General features: G+C 30.7%; 3 protein-coding genes across 4 annotated transcripts in view; 1 reads left to right on the top strand and 2 right to left on the bottom strand.

Moving 5' to 3' along the window:
* Positions 1-5755, bottom strand: part of LOC145194477 (importin-4-like) — a 32577-nt gene extending 26822 nt beyond the window's left edge. The window contains exons 1-3 of the mRNA XM_090069357.1: positions 5674-5755; positions 5200-5320; positions 4886-4975 (exon numbers count right to left, since the gene is read on the bottom strand). Coding sequence (XP_089925483.1) covers positions 4886-4975; positions 5200-5268 — 159 coding nt within the window. The 5' untranslated portion in view covers positions 5269-5320; positions 5674-5755. The remainder of the gene's footprint in view (positions 1-4885; positions 4976-5199; positions 5321-5673) is intronic.
* Positions 5756-6163: 408 nt separating this feature from the next.
* LOC149881014 (uncharacterized) lies at positions 6164-6648 on the top strand. The gene is made up of 2 exons (XM_090067917.1): positions 6164-6185; positions 6272-6648. The coding sequence occupies exons 1-2, from the start codon at positions 6164-6166 to the stop codon at positions 6646-6648; spliced, it is 399 nt and encodes a 132-aa protein (XP_089924043.1).
* A 1768-nt stretch (positions 6649-8416) lies between these two features.
* Positions 8417-24363, bottom strand: LOC145194478 (CCR4-NOT transcription complex subunit 10-like). 2 transcript variants are annotated; one of them, XM_090068276.1, is made up of 17 exons: positions 24021-24342; positions 23837-23882; positions 23258-23347; positions 20986-21049; positions 20826-20887; positions 15146-15274; positions 12918-12998; positions 12502-12757; positions 12124-12326; positions 11804-11925; positions 11553-11714; positions 11247-11342; positions 10390-10503; positions 10124-10257; positions 9468-9580; positions 9233-9308; positions 8417-8936 (listed from the first exon to the last, which is right to left on the bottom strand). In XM_090068276.1, the coding sequence occupies exons 1-17, from the start codon at positions 24107-24109 to the stop codon at positions 8596-8598; spliced, it is 2178 nt and encodes a 725-aa protein (XP_089924402.1). In that variant the 5' UTR covers positions 24110-24342; the 3' UTR covers positions 8417-8595. The 2 variants fall into 2 exon arrangements, with proteins under 2 accessions (XP_089924402.1, XP_089924401.1); XM_090068275.1 differs by having other exon boundaries at positions 23837-24363.

Below are 24363 nucleotides of genomic sequence, written 5' to 3' on the forward strand. Positions count from 1 at the left end.
TTTTCAAATCTAATCTTCGGTTTTTCTTGAATAAAAATCTAACGGAAATAGATATCAAAATAATTGTTTTTCCAATTTTGTAACTAGGTTATTTGTTAATAGAATAAAAAAAAGTAGGTTTTGACTCATTACCGTTTACTCAGAAATTTCATTTATAGGTAGGCGATACAAATTAAGAGGTTTCACAAAAGTTTAAACGATTTTATTTAGGATCAATTATTTGCTAATTAATTGATAAATCCGCTGCGAAATTTTTTCTCGCAGCGAATTTTTCAATTAATAAGCAAATAATTGAGTAGTTTTTCAATCAAAAAATTCATCACAACATCATCAGACAGCTTTTAATTCATTAAAAATCAACTTAAAATATTCTGAATTTCAAATTAATTTCAATTGCGTGCAAATGGGTCGAAAATCAGTTTCTAGTGACATCAAATGGCAAGCTATTGGTATGGCGCGGACAAAAAATCACACAAACGTTCAAATAGGCAAAATACTTAACATTTCTGAATATTGCGTTAGAAAAACCATCAAAACCTAGGAACTTACCAAGGACGTCTCCGACATGCCGCGTACTGGGCAACCGTGACAAAAATGGTATATTCAGAATGAGCAGAGAAAACCCCAGACTCAGCTACAAAAAGCTAGCACAAATCTTCAATGAGTCAAAAAATAATCCAAAAGTTAGCAGAGAGCTCGTGAGACGAACATTGTTGGACAAAGGTATTGGAACATACATAGCTGCTAAAAAACCTATTCTTTCAATCACGGATAAACGTAAACGACAAGTGTGGTCCAAAGAAAGGCTGGACTGGTCTGTAGAACAGTGGGCAAAAGTTATTTGTAGTGATGAAGCTAACTTTCAAGTTGTAAACCGCAAGGGAAGAATCTATGTCAAAAGATTTGCAACTGAGAAATATTCAGACAGGTTTTTGCAACATCGTCGATAAGGCGGTGGAGGTTCGGTTGGCATCTGGGGATGTTTTTCTCACAAAGGTATAGGCTTCCGTGAGCTGTATGAAGGCCGAATTAATCAATACACCTACAAGAACACATTGGAAACGTGTTTAGTTCCATCAATAAGACACTTGTATGGCAGAAGCAAGCAATTCATCTTTCAACGAGACAGGGCTTCAGCTCATACAGCACACTCAATCAAAGAATATTTTTTGAAAAAAAAGTTGAATGTGATGCCCTGGTGCCCTAGAACACCAGATCTCAACCCAATCGAAAATATTTGGTCTTGGATCGACAATCAACTGACATACCATGAAATTCAATCAACTCAGCATTTAAAGCAACTTTTGAATGAGTACTGGCTGAAGGTACCTCGCGTGATGTGCATGAAATTAGTTAAATCAATGCATAAACAAGTTTATCTTTGCTATAAAAACAAAGAAGGACACTTCAAATATTAATTTCGCTTTTTTTTTCATTTTTTGTTCGAATGTTGCAATTCGTTTAAACTTTAGTGCTTCTTATTTTTCCTATAAGATTTTTTGTAATAGCTTTTTTCTAACTAAATATTAAAATTTTTATAACATGTTCATATTCATTTTAAAGCTAATTACTTTTTCTTTAATAAATAAAAAAAATTAAGTCGATATCATTTTACAGTTTTTCTTTATTAAACAAAAACCAAACATACTTGATAAAAACTCTGCAATTGTTTAAACTTTCGTGAATAGCTGTATATATATATATATATATATATATATATATATATATATATATATATATATATATATATATATATATATATATACAGTATGCGACAAAAGTGTTTACATGTTTTTGAAAAATATTCTTTTTTAAAATAAATGATTGAAATACATGTTTATATATCAATATATATATACCAAAATAAAGGTAATTCATTGTAGTTTCATGTTTTGAGCCTGAATTTAAATGAATGAGAAGTGTTTATAGCAAATTATTTATTGAAACAAAATGTCAAATGTAAACAGTTTTGTCGCGATTTATGCTATTATTAATTTTAATGCGAAATTAATACTTTGTGGCTATATTTTTAATTTGTTTAAATAAAACATATCTCAATTAGTAATAAACGGTTTATTTAAACTTAAAATTCGTAATGTAAACAACAGAAAAATTATAATTGAAACAATGAAGAAAGTGTCGAAAGAAATTGAAAATTTAGCTGTTCAGAAGCTTAAATCAGGATTGTCTCTTCGTGAGACAGGACGAGAACTTAATATATCTTATTGTTTAGTCTATAAAATTAAGAAGCGAAACGATATAGAGGAGAAATGCAACAAAAATGGACGCAAGAAAATTTTCACTTCTCGAGATCAGAGAACAATTTCTAGATTAATCATGACAAATAAAGCAAAATCAGCACACGATGTAAAGAAACAATTAAATAATGCTCAAGGTACAGTGGTAAGTACTCGAACAGTGCAGAGAGAACTCAAGAGAATTGGATTCAAGGCAAAAAAGAAGATCAAGAAACCACTACTAACACCGAAACATCGTAAACAACGATTGGAATTTGCAAAGACGTATGAAAACTGGACTTTTGCTGAGCGGAGTAAGGTGATTTGGACAGACGAAAGCAAGATTAACTTGATTGGCTCTGATGGCATTCGATATGTATGGAAAAAAGCTGGAGAAGGAATTCCTGATCGTGACTTTATTCCAACAGTAAAATATGGCGGCGGAAAGTTGTTGTTTTGGGGATGTTTCTCTTCGTCTGGTGTTGGTAAAATTGTAAAAATTGATGGAATAATGGACGCGAAACATTATATTGACATTTTAAACAATGGCTATTTGCCTAGTTTACGAGGATGGCAAAAGCAAATTCGTTCGACACTTTTTATGCAAGACAATGATTCAAAGCACAAGGCAAAAATTACATTAGAATTCCTAAATTCGAAGAAATTTAAGATTCTAGAGTGGCCTGCGCAAAGTCCCGATCTTAACCCGATCGAGAATCTTTGGTCTATTGTGAAGAATCGAGTTTATAATTATGAAACAAGAGCAGCCAGTCGACAAGAATTATGGGAACGAGTTGAGTATGTTTGGAGTTCGATAACTGTTGAAGAATGCAAGAAGTTGTATATATATATATATACTTAGGTCGTTAGGAAAGTTTGTAGAACTCCCCTCTAAAAAAAAAAAAGAAGAGTTCTTTTTAATTTTGTTTTATCAAATGTTCAAAATAATGTCCATTGTTATCTATACAAAGTTGCATCCTTTCAAGCCATTTGTCAAACGTTTTTTTATACTCTTCTTTGGGTATACTTTGAAGTAGCTTCGTTATGTGAGTTTTTTGACTTTCAACGTCAGTATCGTCATCAAGATTTTTTTTTATCAAGTCGAGTAGCCAATAATCGGATGGAGCTAAGTCTGGTGAGTATAGTGGGTGGCAAATTATTGTGATTCCAGCTTGGTTTAGACAATTTGTGACGGTTTGAGTTACATGGGGTCGAGCATTATCATGGAGAAATTTGAAATTTTGAGTGCCTGTTTTAGGTCTTTGCTTATTTATTTCGCATATAAGAGGTTTCAAACAATTTTTTATATAATATTCGCTAGTAATGGTGTCTCCCTTTTCAACATAACCCAAATGAACAACACCTGTTGTTTTGAAGAAGATGTAGAAAATGTTTTTCGGCTGAAACCTGTCGCATCTTACTATAGTTCTTGGACTTTCACCTTCACCGACCCAACTAGTGTTAGCCGACTTGTGTCCAACTTGTCTCAAATAAAACCACGACTCCATGGGCCGTTTCTGAAAAGGGTTAAATTTTCCTTACATGCCTCAACTCTATTCTTGCGATTTTGATCGGTTAACTCGTGGGGTATCCAACGTGATGTTAGTTTTCTTTTTTTAAGTGCATTGTGAATGATTTCGTTGATTGTAAAGCGATTAACCAATGTCAGGGCTTCAATTATAACATGTGTTGCATGAGGATTTTCTTCAATAATGGCTCGCACACGTTCAATATTATCAGCTGTATATGTGGTTTGAGGGTGCCCTGAGCGAGGATCACCTTCGAGACTCTCTCTACCATCTTTAAATAAAGTAGCCCACTTAGCAACTGTACTATATTTTGGAGCTTGGTCACCATGAACTAAAACCAACTCATCGGTTATGGCTTGTGCTGAAACTCCGAGTAGAGCATGGGTTTTAATATATGCTCGATATTCAAATTTTTCCATTTTTAAATTTTTTCTTGAAAACGTATATAGTAAAATTTAAATAACTTTTTTAATAAACATTCAAAATACTTCAACAAGTACTTAAACTGTTCATAATTAAACACAGTTTAAAATGATATATAAATATTTAATTATTTCCTGTCTCATTGTATCTTTATAGATGAAGTTCTACGAACTTTCCTAACGACCTAAGTGTATATATATATATATATATATATATTATGAACTGTCTGATTGTATTAATTGTACATTGTATGAAGACTATTTATCCTGTATGACATCACTTTATCACGTGTACCTTTTATTACAACACTCAAAATAATCAATACTCACAATAATTTTTAGTGTGCAAGAAATAGAATTCAATACCAAGGTGATATTTTCTCAAGATTGTTAATTTTAAAGATTTCTACTATTTTATCAATTTATTACTTTTGAAAGATTTGACAAAAAGCTTATGTATATTTCAGGTTAATTAGAGTATATTAGTATAAAGAAGAAAAATGTTTAGATTACAAGTCTGAACTTATTTGAACTAAATATGATAAAACAAATAGAAAAAAAAATGAGAAAGAAAAAAAACTCATAGATAGTAATTGTTTTAAACTGTTAACATAAATTAGTTGATTTCTAACCTTTATTTTAACCTTATTTTACTTTATCATATACCTATAGCAAAATTTTAGATAGAAAAACTTACAGTAGGTTCTGGGCAACTTTGTAAAAGTTCAATCAATGCAGGAAGAACCACATCTGTCTTTGTAAATGCTGTCTTTAACTCAAGAGTTGCCTGAACATACATGCATACATACATACATACATACATACATACATACATACATACATACATACATACATACATACATACATACATACATACATACATACATACATACATACATACATACATACATACATACATACATACATACATACATACATACATACATACATACATACATACATACATACATACATACATACATACATACATACATACATACAATTAATAACCTGTTGAATAATATGATTGTCTGGCTCAAGAAGTTTTCTCAAGATTTTCTCTAATTCTGCGGAGGCCATATTTTCAAGGCACGCTATTTTTGATTTCCCGCTTTGATTACGATATTAGGTGCTTGTTAGAAAAATAGAATCAAAAAAATTATGAAAAAGAAATTCATAAAATAAAAACATATTTGATTCCATTTGCATTATTTATTTTTCGTTTGCGCTCTGTTTTCCATAAGATATTTCTTTTCAAGACAATATTTCGAACTCTATTACTTTTAAGTTGCTAATTTAAAAAAGAGGTATTTTGTTGCGAGTTAAACTGGTATCACTATTTCTCAAAAGATTAGTTTTTAGGGTAAATGGTATTTTCGAAAAAACATTTTTCAGAAACTCCCTTCCCTCTTCCCACAAAAATTTCCCACGATGGTACTTTGACTCAAGACGAATGCAAGCTACATTATATTTTTAGAAACTTACCAAATATCAGCAATTTAGATTCTTATAAAAAAAAAATAATATCGGTTGGTTTGCTGTCTTAAATCTTGCAATGAGAACGTTATTTCCGGCAATCAAGTTTTCTTTATTGACATTACTTCTCAAAACTTTTTTATTTGGATTTCATTGTTGTAATTAATTAGTTATTCAATGCAATATTTCATGTAATTTCAAAAAAAAAAAAAAAAAACATATATATATGCAAACACACACGTGCAAACACAGACAAAATGTTTGTAATTATATATTATAAATACAGTGAGCAAAAAAATTAATCATGCAGCCAATAGAAATTAATAAAAATGCATTTTTCTCAAAAAGTATAAACTTTTCGAAAAACTAATTTCACCAAAAAATAGCGCTTAAAAAATACATTAAAAATCATATGTTTGAAAATAAAAAATTTGAATTTGTTATATTTAAAAAAATAAAGAACTAACTTTATTGAAAATTCCTGACAAAAAAATTAAACATGCAACAAGAAAATTCGAATGGTAAGTATCAAAAATTATATTATATTTAATTATATTATTTATTTATATTAATTTAAACTATATATTCAAATTAATAAATTTTCAAGCAATGACCAGCATTGAAAATATAAAATCTAAAAGAAGCTACACATCTCATTCGATCGGACTTCGTGCACGAGTAATTGCGTTATGGCAAGATGGCCAAAGCCAAAGATCAATAGCTAAAACGCTATGTATATCGCCTGCAACCGTTCAACCCATCGAGGAAAAGTTTAAAAAAGTTGGAAACCTCGAAAATCAACCTGGAAGAGGACGCAAACGAAAGACTACGGCGCGTCAAGATCGATCTTTGATCAAAAGATTCGAAATTAATCCAAGATCTTCAACAACAGCAGCAGCAAAAGAGTTGGAGGAGAGTTTTGGATTGTCTCTCACACCGCAAACAATTAGTAATCGCTTGCATGAAGCGAATTTACATGGATGAACACCACGCAACAAGCCGTATATAAGCCCAATCAATAGAAAGAAGCGGCTCGAATTGGGCAAAAAAGTACGTGGATAAGCCACAAGAGTTCTGGGATTCAGTCATTTGGTCTGACGAGTCGAAATTCAATTTATTTGGCTCTGATGGAGCTGTAAAGATATGGAGGAAGCCAGGAGAAGAGCTTCAACTGAAGTGTTGGAATGCCACAGTTAAACACGGTGGCGGTAATATTATGGTCTGGGGATGTATGGCAGCGAGCGGAGTCGGGAAATTGACGTTTATTGATCAGAGAATGGATCAATATTTAGATAAATCAATTCTGCAAGATAATTTAAGTTCATCTGCAGAAATTGTCGAGTTGAAAGATAATTTTATCTTTTAACACGACAATGATCCTAAGCATACGGCTCGTTCGGTCGTCGAATATTTAAAAGTTTCAGGGTTCAAAATGCTCGAATGGGTTGCTCAATCACCAGACTTAAACCTAATCGAGCATCTTTGGGCTCACGTAAAGAAAAAATTAAAAGATCGGCGAATTTCGAAGAAAGCCGATCTGAAAAACTTAATTTCGAGTTTTTGGTCGGAAATCGGGTCAGATATTACCAGAAACTTGGTAAATTCAATGCGTAGACGTTGTTTAGCCGTCATTCAATCAAATGGTGGACCTACGCGTTATTAATTTTATATTAATTTTCTTTATTTTTAATTTAATTTTTATTTTTTATATTATGCATGTTTAATTTTTTTGCCTTGGTTTTTTGATTTTTTATTTCTTTTGTAATTTTTCGTAACTTATATTATTATTTTGTAATTTTTTAGTTCCTTTTTCGATAAATTTACCATGCTATAATACACCAAATCCATAAAGGGAGTTACTAAATTTATGGTTGAACCAAGTGTCTAGGCTAATTTTAAATGGCTAGATGACGGCACTACTGTTTTCTAAGAGACCGCTCCGATATTGTGCTGTTTTATTGAATAAAAAATTGTCTCGGGCGGAATTTTTCCACTAACTCACGTTGAATCTAGTGGTCTACGAGTTGAAGAATTTATAAGCGATATTCTCGCCCATGAATTATTTGGTATATTCGGTCACCTCTAAGTTCAAGTTTAGTTTTTCAAGCCTCTTTAAACAAATTAGTTTTCTGAGAGTTAGAGCCCATTTTGTTGCTTTTCTTCGTACTGATTCCAGGTTAATTTCTTCTTTAAGATAGGCAAACATTGCTACGGCAAATTCAGTAAGTGGCCTAACAAAGACTTTAAAGAGCGCTAGCGCAATATTTCCATCTACAAATGTCAATGTTTTTTTTAAGCACAGGAAGACTTCTAAGAGTTTCTGAGGCGCAAATTTGAATATACTTATTAATTTGAGAGTTTTTTTTATATATAATTGGTTTTAATTTTCAATTTTTAACATAAGAGATATAAATTACGTACATTAAAAAGATACACAGGTTTCTAATTAACTAAAAATATTTATAAATAGCATGACTAAAGATAAGGATATCTTCTGAAATTATTCAAGCAAAGTAGATTTTTTTTTTACAAGAACTCGAATCTTAAACGTTCAAGATTAGATATAGCTGTTGCAATGAAATTACCGGGGATAGCTGCTTAAACGAAACATTTTATTCATCTTCAGTGCATTACATCATCTTTAGTCAGAATGTGATATACATTCACTTTCCTTTTCCTAAACTTACTATCCAAAAGCGGAATTAGTACCATTTCAGAGAAAACCAAGATTATGCAAAATTAAAGACAAAGCTTACTATTGAATTCATTTGTTATGGGTCAACCATCATGCTTACACCACTATCTGTATTAAGTCATTCGTCGTCTAATATAATATACAATAGATCTCCAGAAAAATCCAAGAAATTGTTAAATATTTTTATTATAATTTGTTCACGCTAATTCCATTTCAATATGGCGGTCTCTTAAATTTCAAGTAACCTGAGGACGTTGTTGCGAAGAAAAAGATGAATCCGTAGACATGGGAAACGCACCTGATGAGGCTAAACTACCGACAATAGTTGGGTTAAAATTACCAGATGATGGTTGGTAAGTAACATTACCACTAGGAAATCCATTGTTACTAATTCCAGGCGGTAAACTACTCCCAGTTGAATGAAGGCGTCTATGACTTAATTCTAGACTATTTATCTGGGGAAGAATCGGATTTTGGAAATTAGAATACAGTCTAGAAGCCTCCATACGATCAACTAGCCGACTTGAAGGAAACACTTCATTGCGTTTCAAGAGGTTTAACGCAGCAGAGACCTGACCTAAATAAAAAATAGATTTAATACTGAGCATGATGAACTAATTTTTTAAATTGCTATAATGTTTTGATTTTTAACAAAGTTTCTAAATCTCTTATGTTAATTTTTACATATTAAGTATCAGTATCAGATAGTAGCATCAAGCCTGGCATCGGACTTTTGTTTACATCAACAACGATTTTAAAATGTTAATCTTAGAACTCAACATCTGGAAAACTCAAAAATAACATTTATCAATCAAAATTATTTTTTTCTTGCTTGCTTGGAATTAAGATTAAAAGATTTTAAATTTAACAAACCTGTCTGCAGTTCACAGAAAACTGACATGAGAATAGCATGCGTCATAATCCATCTGGAGATAGGCAATGGAACCACCTGCAAAATATTGCTCAAATATTTTAAATTAGATAACATTTAGTTATCGTTTTATTTAATTTTAGAGGTATAAAAAAGAATTAAAAAAAAAAACAAAATCTTGATACGAAATCACCAGGTGATAATTTCTATTCTTAAAAAAAACAACAGAATAATCACCTGTTTTAAAACATGCTTGCATTTATCGTACTCAGATCTCATGCAATAAGCACTTGCAACATTTATCATCATTACCGCCTGAGCTTCGATTAAAGTTTTTGGAAAAAAATCATCTAAATTTAAACTTTTAATGCAGAGCATTTGATGGTTTTAAGCAAGTAAACAATAAATTATAACAATATAGTGATCTCTATTTTTATCTAATTTTGTAAATGTTTAAATCAATTATCTCTTGTATTTTTATCTAATTTTGTAAATGTTTAAATCAATTATCTCTTGTATTTTTATCTAATTTTGTAAATGTTTAAATCAATTATCTCTTGTATTGTAAACAATTGCAAAAAATAATTTAAGTTTTTATATACGTTAAATCTATTTTCCGTCAACTTTAGGAAAGTTTAAAACACCATAACTTGATAAAAACAATCTTTTCGTTCTTTTTTATATATAAAATTTTTTTTTAAAATTTACGAAAAAAAAAATTTTTTTTAATAAGTATTACTTAAACTCTTATAAATACTAAATTTGACACGTTGTAGAGATTCGTATAAGCCTTGACGAAAAAAATTTAACTACTGCTAGTCTCACGTAAGCACATCAAGTTCATTACAAACTGGCTGCTTGTGTAAGTATGTACGTGCTATAATAACACTTACTACTTTTCATAAAAATCATATCCTGTTCAAACGTTTGCAACTTCTTTAAGTTGTCCATGGATAACTCTTGCAAAGCATCAGGGATCCTATCCAACTTAATCAGTGATTCAATCAAATAAACGTGTGCTAGAAATCTAAAAAATTAAGACTTTTTTACAACAACGTTTAAAAGAGAATTAAAAAAAAAGCCTCTTTCCTTAAAAACCTCTTAACATCAGTTTCATAACATTACCATGTTCATGTAGAATATACTGTTAAAAACATACTTGAATGGAGCTGTTAAATGAGACATCTTTAACAAAGCACGACAATATTCTTGACTTTTGTAATAATCACCCAGACGAAGAGCAATATAAGCATGACAACATAAGATAGATGATCTAAAAAATATGAAAATGAAAAGTCAAAACTTTAACCATAAACATGATATTAGATGTATTAACTTTAAAAATATCTGTAAAGGGAGATTTTCAAAGAGACAGAGAAGACTTTTAAAAAGTTGAGAATAGTTACACACTATAGTAGACACTTTTGCCACGAGTTCCAAAAGTGTTAAGAGATGATAATTTTTGAATGAGATTTGATTGCTGTATTTTAAATTATCAAAAAAATATATTTGAGTTAAACAGTTGGTATAATTATCAAGCAATGCAAAAGACAAAAAAAAAACAACACTTAGTATTATTATTTTACATATTTTGATTTAAGAATTAGTATTCAATTAGTAATTCAGTAATTAGCCATTATCATTTAAGGATTAAGATTTTGTTATTAAAGCTTTAAATGTATCTTAAATGTTAGAAGTCAATGAGTCTACCATTAACTGAACCATGATTCATACCAAACCATACACAAGCCTTTCAACAAGACACTCACCTATAAACTTATAGATAGTTCTGATGATGATCACTATGAAGAAGTAGATAACCTGGATAAAACTCCTATAACCTATAAACTTAGGGCAACTCTAAACAACTAAAACATAAACAAACTCCAATGAAAACTAAACTCAAAATCCCCAACTTAAATAGAACTCAAATTCAAACAAATAGTTTTAGTATACAGACTTTATAATGCTGTCTAAACATTCAGCATTAAAACAGTTTTTTCAAATTAAAACTACCTTAAGTTATAAGCTTCTTTTATTTGCACAGGTTCTCCAGGAGGACAGTCAACAATTAATCGCGCTGGATTGTTTTTCTTAATTGAGCCATTTCCACTAAAAATAATCTGGTTTTTAACTTTCCATAAGTAAATTACATACCAATTAAATATTATTATCAAATATCTACTATACAGTAATTAGTCTATATTGCTTTAAAGTCAAGTTCATATAAAAAAAGTTCAAATCTAAGTAAAAATTATTAAAAGCATAAAATGAAAAATTTTACTATAAAAATGCTGCAATTAAACTTGACAAGAAACTTACTCAATAATATCATCTGACAATTTTTGATTGGCCATAAAAATTATCATTTGCTCTTCTAATAATCTCTCAGAAGGTAATAACAACATTGCATTTGTCAAACATAAATTACCAAAATCAAGTGTTGCAGATGGCATTGCTGCAGATTGACCATCTTGACGAAAACTATTTGTGTAGATTGATTGAAAATAGCAAAACTTGGTTATAATCAGATAAAAATGATATTAAATAGTTTACAAAAATGAAAAGCTTACCTATTTGAGTCAGATGTCTTTCTGATAGGACATATAACAATTTTCCGATGGGTTCCTGTTCCAACTACTTCTCGTATAGAATCCATCTTTTTTTGATTTATTGATTCTTTATCTTTATTAGACTAAATTAAAAAATTTTTGTTGTTTACAATATTAACTTTGCTGATAAACAAGGCAGGCCTTTTACTTTTATACTTCATGATTTTTAGTGAGGTTCATAACAAATAAAATATCCTTGATGATTGCAAGAACCGAAATTCTCTCATTCTATTTAGACAACACTTTCAATTACTAAAAATTGATATTTAAACACCACATACTTTTAAAGAAACTGCAATGCAAGCTTCAGCTAAGCGTAACCAATATCTAGGATTACACTGATATTCACTTTGAGACTCCATTAAACATTCAAATGCCTGCTCTGGTTTATTGGCAAACAATAAGGATACACCCATATTGTACATAATGTTTGCTCGGTGATTAATAGAGAGTGTTTGGAGAGACCTACCAGATGAATTGCTGACTAAAAAGATCATCAAAAAAAAATTAAATAAAAAATCTTAAGAAACAACAGCACAATCTTAAGAATTAACAGCACCAACTTAAAATAAAAGCATAATATTTGAAAGTTATGAAGTAACAGCCATCAAGTTTTTTTATAAAACAAATGACAAAATAAAGAAATTCTAAAAACTTACATTTTTCCATAGGTGGTAAGATTTTCATGATAGCAATATTTTCATCCAAGCTTTTCATTGCATACAAAACAGCAAGATTATATTTTCCCATGCAAAAGTGTACAAATGACATGTTATTATAGTACATCACAGCTAATGCATGCCCACCCTCAGTTATAGCAGCAGATTTAGGAGCACTATTTAAAAGTTTAATTGACTTCTGGTAATTTCCATGTAAACATTCTAGATTGCTTTTCAAAAATAATGCTTCAGCAGACTAGAAGTGGAAAAAATTAAATTTAATATTAAACTTAATATTGATAAAAACATTCAATAAAATTAGAAAAAAATGCTAAAACAATCTTTTCTTATGAATGTAAATTAAAATATTAGCCTAATAGAAGTTTACATTAAAATACAGCATAATGGTAACTTACCTTTTGGCTGCTATTCATAGCAAGTTTTAACTCTTTTTTACATTGATTATATGGTTGCCTCATTAAAAATCGAACTTTGAACTAAATAAAGTAGTTTAGCAAATTTTATCTATTTTACATATTTTTAATTTGCAGTTTCTTCAAAGTATTATAGAGAATTTATATTATATTCAGACGTGTCATTTTTTTAAAATTTAATATCATACTTAAAGAAATAGCTTTTCTTATTTTTAAAAAGTAAGAAATATAAGAGAAAAAAAAAATAGATAAAAGTTTATTTTTCCCTCAGAATTTGGAATTTAACAAGTTTTTTGGCAATTTTGAGTCAGAACCCTGTTCCAAATGGCTTCCAGTTTTTGCTTGAAATTCAGTATCAAGGTAAATGCAAGCTGAATTCTTGTTTAAACCTTCATCTATTCAACTCAAATAGGCGTAATTGAATAAAAACATGGTGATTAAGCAGGCCAAAGAAAATCTGCTGATAGAATCATACAGCTATCAAGTGTCAGTCATGAGTAGTCATGAATAGTCAAGCAACACAATCATGAATAGTCATATAACAATATATTAGCTATCCAAAGTACTAGTTGACTGGACCTTGTATATATTGCACAAGCATGCTCACTTAAAAGTGAACTAACACAGCTTTGCAGCTGCTGTACGTAAGTTTGGTAACTTATAAAATTTCCTAATTCAAACTGATGCTTGTTTTCTAAAGACTTTTTCTGATACAGTCCTCTAAGATTGTTTTTCTACAGCTAATACTAATTATTATCTTGCTGTTTAGTTGATTTGCTGGTTTCTACTTAGTATATTTGCTCACTGGCTTTTACTTATTTCTTGGTGTTAATTCTGTAAAATTCTGTAAAAAAATAATTGAGTAAACTTGTGAGAGAAAACGTTTTTGTTTATAGAATAACAAAATAATAACTTAGTTAGTACAAAGTTGAGTAAAATATTCTTGCATTAATGTGAATTCTGGAGAGAAAATGTATTAGTTTTGCATTCTGAAACATCCTATTATATTTATTGTTGAAATCATAAGTTAAGCTAGCAATTTTCTAAAATTTCCTTACAACATTACTATTCATTTGAGAAGTGTTTTCTAGAATTTTCTGCATACAGACATGCAGACAGTTCTAAAGGCTATCCCCTTGACTTACTGGGAAAAAGGCTATCCCCTTGACTTACTGGGAAAAAAAAAATGTAAAGTTCATTAAAAAAAAAGTTTTAATATTAATACATTTTATTTTTATTATTACTTTTTTTTAATTTTAATAGATATGTAAAGACTTTACACACCGACACTTTTTGAAAGGAATTCCTTGTCAAATCATCCAGTTATGAAGCTCTAAATCCTAGACCTGATTTCTCTTCAATTACATGCAATAAAACAACACTAATCCAAAATTTTAAATTAGCTTTTACTAGATTTAATTGTAAATTGTTAATGGTCAACTGGTATAGGTTTTGATTGCATTACTTAAAACTCCCCTTAGGAATTTGTTGGCTAATGGTATGATCATGAGTTGCTTGACTAGACAATATGATATAGAACTACATGTTATGGTGATAACTAAAAAATACAATTAATTTTGAACATAATATATGTTGTTAATTTTTTTCAACATGCCTTATTAAAGCATATTTAATTCTTGTTTAAATAGGCTAGATATGTATTTTTACAATTTTAGATTATCATATAAAATGAACAAGTGTGTTTAAGAGAGTAAATTTATTCTTTTTGTCAAAAAACATTATTCTGCCAGCAAATATATATTTAAGCTTGATCTCACAACATCACATTAAGCCTAAAAATTTCTTGAAAATAAGGATAACAAGAATGCCAGTTTTCTGAAGAAAGATGATAACTCTGCAAACTTGCCAAAATTAACTCTAAATGAAGATTTTTGAGGTTCACAAAAAGGAGATGTATACATACATAATTGGTAAATTAATCAATTACGCACCAGCACAGAACCAACTCAATAATATTCACATGAATGTTATTGAAAAACAATGATGTAGTAAATAAAGCATCTTTTTTATCTTTATTTATTAAATTAAGGGAATAATGTTCTTTCAAACTTAGTTGCATTTTTTAGTTATCACCCATTATAATAAACAATAAAAGAATTTCAATTATATTATACTTCTTACAATTACAATGTACTTCAATTTATAAAATTATATGCATTAAATATTGCAATGAACCATATTCTTCTTACCATATGAATCTTTGGTTTAAAGATATCAATCATTTCTTTGTTTGTAACTAATTTGTTTATCTCATTGTTTTGTTTTGAAGTCAACAAAGCAGATTCTACAAACTTTATCATTCCTGAAGCTTGCTCATGCTAAGGTAGAAATACAAATAATTATAACTACATTCTCTTACATACATTTGAACTATTTTGAAAAAAAAAAAGGGAAAAATCATGTGAAAATAAGACACAAACAACAAAGAATTGCTAAAGTCAAATCAAAGACATCAAAAGAATAATCAATAAATTTATAAAATAGGATTATTGTTAAATAACATAACTAATTATCAAAAATCTCTTGAATCTTTAATCTTTTTATGTAATAAATTGTTATAAGATATAATGTGTTTTTAATATCGATTAAAACATGTTGCTTTATGCAAAATGTGTTAAGGTCATAATTTCTTTTTTAGAAACAAAATGGTAGCTTAAACATAAAACGTGCATATGATTATTTAAGAACATCCATATAAGTGATTGTAATTTCTCAAAGTAATCATTTTTATTTATTTTTTTCTTTTTATATCATTGATAGAAGATTATATTCTAACACAAGAAATTAAGATCATTTGTACATAATATTCACCATAAATTGGAAACATCAGATGGCAATACACAATCTGTCGCAAAACACAAAAAGCATAAGGATAGTTCTGAAATAATTAGAACTGCACAAAGTATTCAACAAATACAAGCAATTGTTGACAAATCCTTCAAAATCAATAGGAGTGTCATATATTAAAAGCTCTGATCTAAAGACGTCATTTCCCTTTCTTTATGGTTTAACGCTTGAGCGAACCGTATTTATTAATTATGTTATTCCTTGCGTTTTTAACTTACTTTGTTGTCGTTATTGTAGTGACTTTATATATTCGATTAAAGCCTAATATTTAATATTGTATCTTGTTGCGGGCTCTTAACAATTTAATCGAATATATATAAAAATGGATGCCAAAATATTTAAAAAAGTTCTTAGTGACGATCCAAGCGAAGAGGATTATATTTACTGGAAAAAGATGCTAGCTATTTATTTAGAAAAAGCAGTTATACCAGCAGATAGTAAACTTGAAGTTTTATTTGTTTTATGTGGAGTTAAAGCCTTTACATTAATTCAAGATTCAACCTCATTCAACGAAGCAATAACAATACTTGACCAAAAGTTTCAAAAACGGTCAATGGCTATCATGATGCGTCACAAACTTCGATCGCTTAAACAACAGGAGGGCGAATCAGTCGAAAACTTTATGTGCAACCTAAAGCAGTTTGCCAGAAAGTGTCCTACACAGTCTCTCATCGCCGATCAACATAGAAGTCTATTAATATGCGATGCTTTTATTGCAGGAATTTTCTCACCAACTATTCGACAGCGACTACTAGAATCTACAGAAGAAAATCTAGATGTACTTTATAAAACAGCACTTACTATGGAACTAGCAGCCGAAGATGCTCTCAATTTAACAACTACAACGGCTTCCACCGTACTACCAAATTTTGCTGCTACGAAAAATCAAGCAATTATCAAACCTTGTTTTTGGTGCGGTGGTAAGTTACACCCAAAAGCAAAATGCCCAGCACGTAACTCTACCTGTACAAACTGTCAAAGAAAAGGTCACTGGTCAACCGTCTGTCTGTCAAAAACAAAAAAAATTACGCTAAAACAGCCGCAATTAACGAAAAATGCACAGACAACGAGGATGAGAGTACACAACTATCTTCGGCCATAGCCGCAATTAACTCACCAAGTAGATTAATTGACGTCACCATAAACAAAAATAAGACTCAGGCATTATTGGATACCGGCTCAGACAAATCATTCATTACTTCCGAACTTCTTATGCAATGGAACCTTGTCTACGACACTCGGTGCACTTCACAGGTTTCACTGGCAGATCACTCCACTCTAAAAGTAAAAGGAATTTTTCGAGGTTCATTGCTAATGGTTCGCGAAAAGCTAAAAGCACAGTTTCTTGTCGTTGACAACTTGGTGGCGCCTGTAATTATCGGAATGGACGTTCTGTCACAACATTCTTCCGTAATTATCAGCTTTAAAGGAAATAAAGAACCACTCAAATTTTGTCTTGCTACAAACAGCATGATATGTAACACATATGCATTAATACCTGGAGTAGATATCAATAAAATTAAGCCTATCTCAACAAAATCACGACGGAGCAAAAATATCCCATTTTTAACTGAAGAAATCAACCGCATGCTCAAACAAAATATCATTCAAGTAAGCTGCAGCCCTTGGCGTGCTCAATGCTTTGTGGTATCATACCATCAGGTAAAAATACGACCAGAAGACTATAAACTAACTGCATTTGAAGCTAATGGTAGACTTTACGAGTTCAAAAGATTACCTTTTGGTTGCACTAATGCTGTGCCAATCTTTCAACGAGTAATGGACGAATTTATCCAGACCAAAGAGCTGGAAAACACCTAGGCTTACCTTGACGATTTGATTATTGGTGGAAAAGATGACCATGAGCATGACATAAACCTAAAGAGGTTCCTAAACGTGGCTAAAGATGTCAATATAGAGATAAACATGGAAAAGAGTAATTTCCAAAAAACTCAAATAGAATTTTTAGGCCATGTTATTGAGAACGGTACTATAAAACCCGACCCTAAGAGATACGAAGCCTTAATGAATATGCCAGATCCACAAACTTTACGAGAACTAAATAGAATGATTGGATTTTTTGCATATTATGCCAAATGGATTCAAAACTGCACCAAACTAACTCTGCCACTTATTGAAGAAAGGAAAGATTTTTCATCTCGGGGCCTAACCACACATGCCAAATTAGCAATCAAAACGCTTAAAAATAAACTAGTTGAAGCATGCCTGGCCTCCCCTGACTTTAAACTCCCGCTAACTATAGAAACAGACGCTTCCGACAAAGCCCTTGGAGGAACATTACTACAGCTAGGCAGGCCAGTGGCTTTCTTTTCAAGGACACTAACAAATGCCAAAAAGAAACATGCGATTGTTGAGAAAGAAGCTGCAGCTATAGTGGAATGCTGCAGAAGATGGAAACATCTAATCAACTCGGTTCCACTCGTTAACATTGTAACAGACCATAGATCAATATCACTTATTTTTAACAAACAGGGGTTTACGAAAATCAAAAACGATAAACTTACTCGCTGGCGCTTAGAATTGGCAGACGTCAACTATACAATCTCATATAGACCGGGCCACGAAAATACTGCTGCTGACGCCCTCTCCCGATGTTGTTCATTACAAAGTACCTCAAGAAAATTACACTATATCCACTCCCAACTATGTCACCCGGGAGTTAAAAGAATGCTACATTATTGCAAAAGCCGAAACTTACCTTATTCGACCACAGAAATTAAGCAACTAACTAAGAACTGTACCACGTGCAACGAAATTAAACCACGTTTCTACAAGCCTCCAACAGGTCGTCTTGTTCAGTCAACTAGACCGTGGGAACGTTTATCCATGGACTTTGTTGGTCCCCTACAATCCACTACAGCAAATAAATACATGCTCGTGATAGTTGATGAATACTCACGATACCCATTTGCGTTTCCGTGTAACGATATAACTGCAGATACTGTTATACGTCATCTCCTCAGCCTATTCTCATTATTTGGTTCACCATCTTCAATACACACAGATCGGGGGACATAATTTGAAAGCGTAAAACTTCAAAAATTCCTTGAAAGAAATGGTTTCATCAAAACCAGAACTACTCCCTATCACCCACAAGGCAAAGGCCAATTTGAAAGGACAAACGGTACTATATTAAAAGCAATTAGTCTAGCCCTAAAAACATTAAACCTGGGAAAAGAAAAGTGGGAAGTAGTCTTACAAATGGCTCTATCTTCAGTAAGAGGACTACTTTGTACTGCCACCAATGAAACACCACATCAAAGGATGATGAACTTCCATCGTTCATCCATTGTAGGTACCGTACTACCGGATTTTCTAGCTGAGCAGGATTCTGTAATCCTTTACAGACGGCAAATCAGACAGAAGGGAGATCCACTCGTTGACAAAGTCCAGCTGATAGAAACAATATCTCCCTATTTTGCACGCGTCAGATTTCAAAATGGTAAGATTGACACAGTATCGACCAGAGATCTTGCTCCACTTCAGGAGAATGACTCATCGGGAGAATCTAGTAGTTATGCAGAGCCAATCCAACAGCAATCCGTTGAATTATGTAAAGACCAAATATCTATTGATACTGATACCTACAATCAGGAAAGTCAAGGGCGGCATGCATCAACCGAAACCAGTGAAATAGTTTTAACCCCACATAATGATCTTGAGAACTCTTCAATGGATGGCACCACAAATATCAATGCACCAGAAATAGGCACACCCGGCCAGTTTGTTTCTCAAAGCCCTGCTACCGTAGAAACACAGAACAGAACATTTTCAAGATTCGGACGAAATATTAAAAAACCAAAATACCTAAACGATTACATCACTCATTAATTCAAAATTCTTATTAAAAAAAAAAAAAGGCGGAGAAGACTGTCGTATAATAAAAGCTCTGATCTAAAGACGTCATTTCCCTTTCTTTATGGTTTAACGCTTGAGCGAACCGTATTTATTAATTATGTTATTCCTTGCGTTTTTAACTTACTTTGTTGTCGTTATTGTAGTGACTTTATATATTCGATTAAAGCCTAATATTTAATATTGTATCTTGTTGCGGGCTCTTAACAAGGAGTTTTTGCAAAAGACCTTAAAGTTCCTGACAGCCTAGTTCATTAATTCATTCACAATGACTTACACTACAAGTCCTAAATTATACGCAGAGGACAATTTGTGTCAGCACAAACTCATGAGCAGAGAACTATTTAAGGAAAGCATTTTTTGAACAAGCTTTAGCACCCAAAAGCTCCCAACATGTTTTTTCTGCTGAGATAAAACAGTAATTTAATCAAGACCAAAAAATCAATCAGAGAAATGTTAGATGGCTACATTCAGAACTTCCAGCTACTGTTATGGTTTTAGGAGTTGCACACAACAAAACTCATGTTATGCCACCTCAATTCTTTTCCCAGAGGCTTCAGGTTAATGCTGCCACATACATTGAGGTTTTAAAAAGTGTTGTGAAATCCAGGATTGATAGTATATGTAGGCACAGACCATAAATATTCCAGCAAGACTCTGCTTCTTCACACAAAGTATTGAGAACACAAGGTTGGATGGCCAAGAATTTCCATGACCACATCACTTTGAACTCATGACCACCTAGCTCCCCAAACCTTACTCCCCTGGACTATCACAGTTGGAACTTGAATGTGAGACTAATAAACATCCTCAAAACACCATTTTTTTGCTGAAGGATGCTATAACTACTGCCAATATGAAGAGGGAGCATTTTATTTGGACATGCAGCCATTTCTAACCCCATATTGAGTAAGTTGTTGCCACTAATGGAGATTTTATTGATTAATTTTAGAGTCAAGTAATCAATTAAGATTTTATAAAAATTTTAATGTAATTATAATAAATCTTGTAAAAAATGTTACCCATTCAGTTTCAATCTCAATTTGTCCTTAAATACCATATGCACCATGTATTATGGAATATGTACTCATAGAAAGATACACTAGTAAAAACAATAAGCAAGAATTAAAGGAATCATTTTCATACCTGGTTTGTTTGTAAGTATAGCTCAATGAGTAGAATACATACTTTTGCTGCTAACAAATCATCTACAAACATAAACATTGTTGCATTCAGTAATCACAGATATTCCATTTTTTTATTTTCCTATTTCATTTATAAATATAATAAAGAAATAGAAACAAACCCAATGGCTCAATGATCTTAAACAATCTTTCTAGAATATTGATACCATGTGTAAATTTCTTCATCTAAATCAAGAAAAGCCATGTAAAAGAAATAATTAAATTTTATGATAAATAACTAAAAAATAAGTGATAACAATTTGTAATGAATTACAAGTGAATTCATCAAGAAATGACACTATAAAAAAAAGTTTGTGTCTATCTTTTATAATGTTGTAGAATCACTGTTTTCAAAAAAAGGTATAATGCCTTTTGAGCTGATCCAAAAGTGTAATTACATGGGATCAAAATAGATACATTCAAATGTCCAAAAATCCAACTTTGGAAATCCAACTATGACATCCACAGAAATTGTTGAAACTACTGTTTATTGTGCCTGCAAATGCAAATTAGAAAAGTGCTTATTAACTCTGACCTACTGGTAGCATCCATATGAAAATTGGCAGATATATAACTAGTACTTGCATTTATAAATGCAGATTTTGTCATCCTTTGAGCTATCCTTATTTTTGACAACAGTGGAATAGCATTCAACCATAAATTGGTTCCTAAGATTTACATTTTTACAAAACTTAAACATTTATCTGACTGAGAAGAGCTAATTCTATAAAAACTGTTATATAACCATGTTACATAACTCTATAAAAAATGTTACATCTCCTGAGTAAGGGAAAAAAAGTAGCAATTAACCTCTTAAGTGGTTTATTTTGTCAAACGAAATGCGCTCCTCAGTAGCGAGTTTTATTATCCACTAGTGTATATATACTAGCGCATATATACATTTTATTAAAAATGAAAATTTATTTTTTAAATATTTTTGGATCATATTTATTAAATGGAAGTATTTATGACCACTACGTGCAATTCAAACGCAACGAAAGATACGCCAACTCCTAAAAACATATGTTTATACGTATATTATACACAAGCAAACATATTTATTTTATACATAGTGGTATACATAATTTAATTTTATGCAAATATGTTTGTCTTAGGCGTTTTACAATGCATATGTTGATGACGTATATATCCATCATAGCCACTTAAAGGTTAATAATTTAAATGCATCTTTGCTCTGTTACACAAAAGCATTCATAACTGTAACTCATATTCATAGCAGCCGTGAGAAATTTTGGGCCTGAGAAGTTTTCTTAAGGGGCCCTCATTATAATCAATTATATACCCAGGACCAAAAGCGTGCTCTGGTCATTGAAAATTAAAAATAAAATTTAATTAAATCTATTAGAAGTCAAAACTATTTAAATCTTTTTAAAATTATTTAAAAAAATGATTTATACACACACAGGGCCCCGGGAACCTTCCTCATCTACCCCCCTCTCGGCGGCCATGCTCATATTACTCATAAGTATTGCAAGAAGAACTTCAGGTGGTCTGAGCATTTTTATTCATTAAAAAACATTATTTTTACATAACTTAAAATAATTTACCTGATTATTTATTCAAGAATATAGTATCCTAAAAAATTATTTACCTTAAATGTTGTATAATTATAGGTGGAGATGAATTTGAAAAAGAAATGTTTTTTCCCAAGGAATAAATATTAGTTTCTGTCTCCATTAAAATGTTGATATCTGATTAGATCTTAACTATATTCTAACATTTTATCCAGAATATAAGAGATAATAAGTCCTAAAACCAACGATTTAAAACATTTTTAAAAAAATTTTAAAATCCAGTTTTTTATCATTTTTATTCAATTATGTCTAACACTTTAAAAAGCTCCACTTAAGAAAAAATATTAATTGATATCTAATTAGATTATAAATATCTATACTTTTATAACAAAAGAGTAAAATTATATTTAGTATAATTATGTTATAATCCTAGTTACCTCTAAGAAGTATAAATACACAAGCTATATATTTAAGGTAGTTAACAGTTAATAATGTATTCAAAATAAACACGAAATATATTACTAGAAATTAGCTTTAAAAATCAAAAAATCATAATTTTCTGTACATTAAATGCTTAGTCAGTCAGCTTAGGTAGCATTGTCATAATTATCAATTATACTATTTAGGATCCATAACAATACAAAAATTTAAAAAAAAGGAAACATGACAACGATGACGACAACGACGACGATGATGATGACAATGATGATGATGATGATGATGATGATGATGATGATGATGATGATGATGATGATGATGATGATGATGATGATGATGATGATAAATAGAGAAAAAAACAATCAAATAATATTTAGTAGAACGTCAAACAATTTTTCAAAGAATATGTTAAAAAACTTACATGAAAACTAATAACTGCTTGATTATAAAGTAAGTAACTTCGGTCAATGTCATCCAGTTCATCCCCAGTATTAACCATTCCGAACTCCAACTAGTTTAAACAATATTTAAGGTCACATAAATGCAGAGCAAAGCTTTAAGCTTTACTATTATAATAAGTTGAAATAACAATTTTTAATTCGGAAGCATAAAAAAAAAATTTAGATATTGCATTTACTTTAACATTTTGAAAAAAAAAATGGAGTTAAGGCTTATAATTATCTTCTATAGAATACAAACAAGAAACACAGTAAAAACGATTTTATGATCTGACTTTGAAATAGGAAATCAGCAACATTTGAATTATCAGATTTTTATTGTTTGTCTTTTTTAATTCATTAATTCTAATGATTTTACTGCAGTTTTCAATGTATTGAAAATAATCTTTAAAAATACATACTTTATGTAATAAAACATAAAACATAAGTAGTTTTGTATAATATATTGATTGTCAATAGCTTAGGAATATTTTACGAAAAGTATAATATATACAAGGTTAAATATAAATCACCATTAGCTCTGTATATATATAGCCAGGTACCTGCTTTTTTGCTCCATTTATTTGCTTAATAAACTCATCAGTTTTGCTAAAATTAGATAAATAATATTCAACAATAGACTTGTTTCCTATCACACGAGCATCATATGGTCGTAATTCTGACAATCTTTTAAGTTGTTCTAAACACTCATCATAGCTTTTTTGTTTAAAGAGAGCAAATGCTGACTTAGCTATCTGCCGATCTTGTTCTGTTATTGTCTTTCTGGCCGATGCAATTTCTCGAGCTGGAGGATCCTGCTTCATAATTTGTGGCATGCTTATTCTGAATGTTCTTTTGAATCTTAAAAATTGAATTAGGTTCCACTTTAAAACGCTTTTCTAATAAATGATTTTAAATGTTTCTTGAAGATTTTTAATAAATATTAAATAAAACAACATCACAAAGCAAGAATGGAAACATGGAATTTGAAATAAATACTCTCACACGATTTTATTGGACCATTTGACAGCAGTCTGCTAACTTTTATTGATTTCAAGTTCAGTCTCTCTCCGGCTTTACGGGAATTTCT

The sequence above is a fragment of the Hydra viridissima genome, unplaced genomic scaffold (genome assembly GCF_058129835.1).
Source record: "Hydra viridissima isolate aposymbiotic clone 2 unplaced genomic scaffold, HvirCarnegie_v1 scaffold_12, whole genome shotgun sequence".
NCBI lineage: Eukaryota > Metazoa > Cnidaria > Hydrozoa > Anthoathecata > Hydridae > Hydra > Hydra viridissima.

What these genes read in the sequence shown, in the direction of transcription:
- LOC149881014 (XM_090067917.1), top strand. Translation starts at nt 6,164, where the DNA reads ATGCAACAAGAAAATTCGAATG. An exon ending in GCAACAAGAAAATTCGAATG is followed by an intron (nt 6,186 to 6,271) that starts GTAAGTATCAAA and finishes TAAATTTTCAAG; the next exon opens with CAATGACCAGCATTGAAAAT.
- LOC145194478 (XM_090068275.1), bottom strand. Translation starts at nt 24,109, where the DNA reads ATGCCACAAATTATGAAGCAGGATCCTCCAGCTCGAGAAATTGCATCG. An exon ending in CTTACCACCTATGGAAAAAT is followed by an intron (nt 12,327 to 12,501) that starts GTAAGTTTTTAG and finishes TGATCTTTTTAG; the next exon opens with TCAGCAATTCATCTGGTAGG. An exon ending in CATTTAACAGCTCCATTCAA is followed by an intron (nt 10,258 to 10,389) that starts GTATGTTTTTAA and finishes TTAATTTTTTAG; the next exon opens with ATTTCTAGCACACGTTTATT.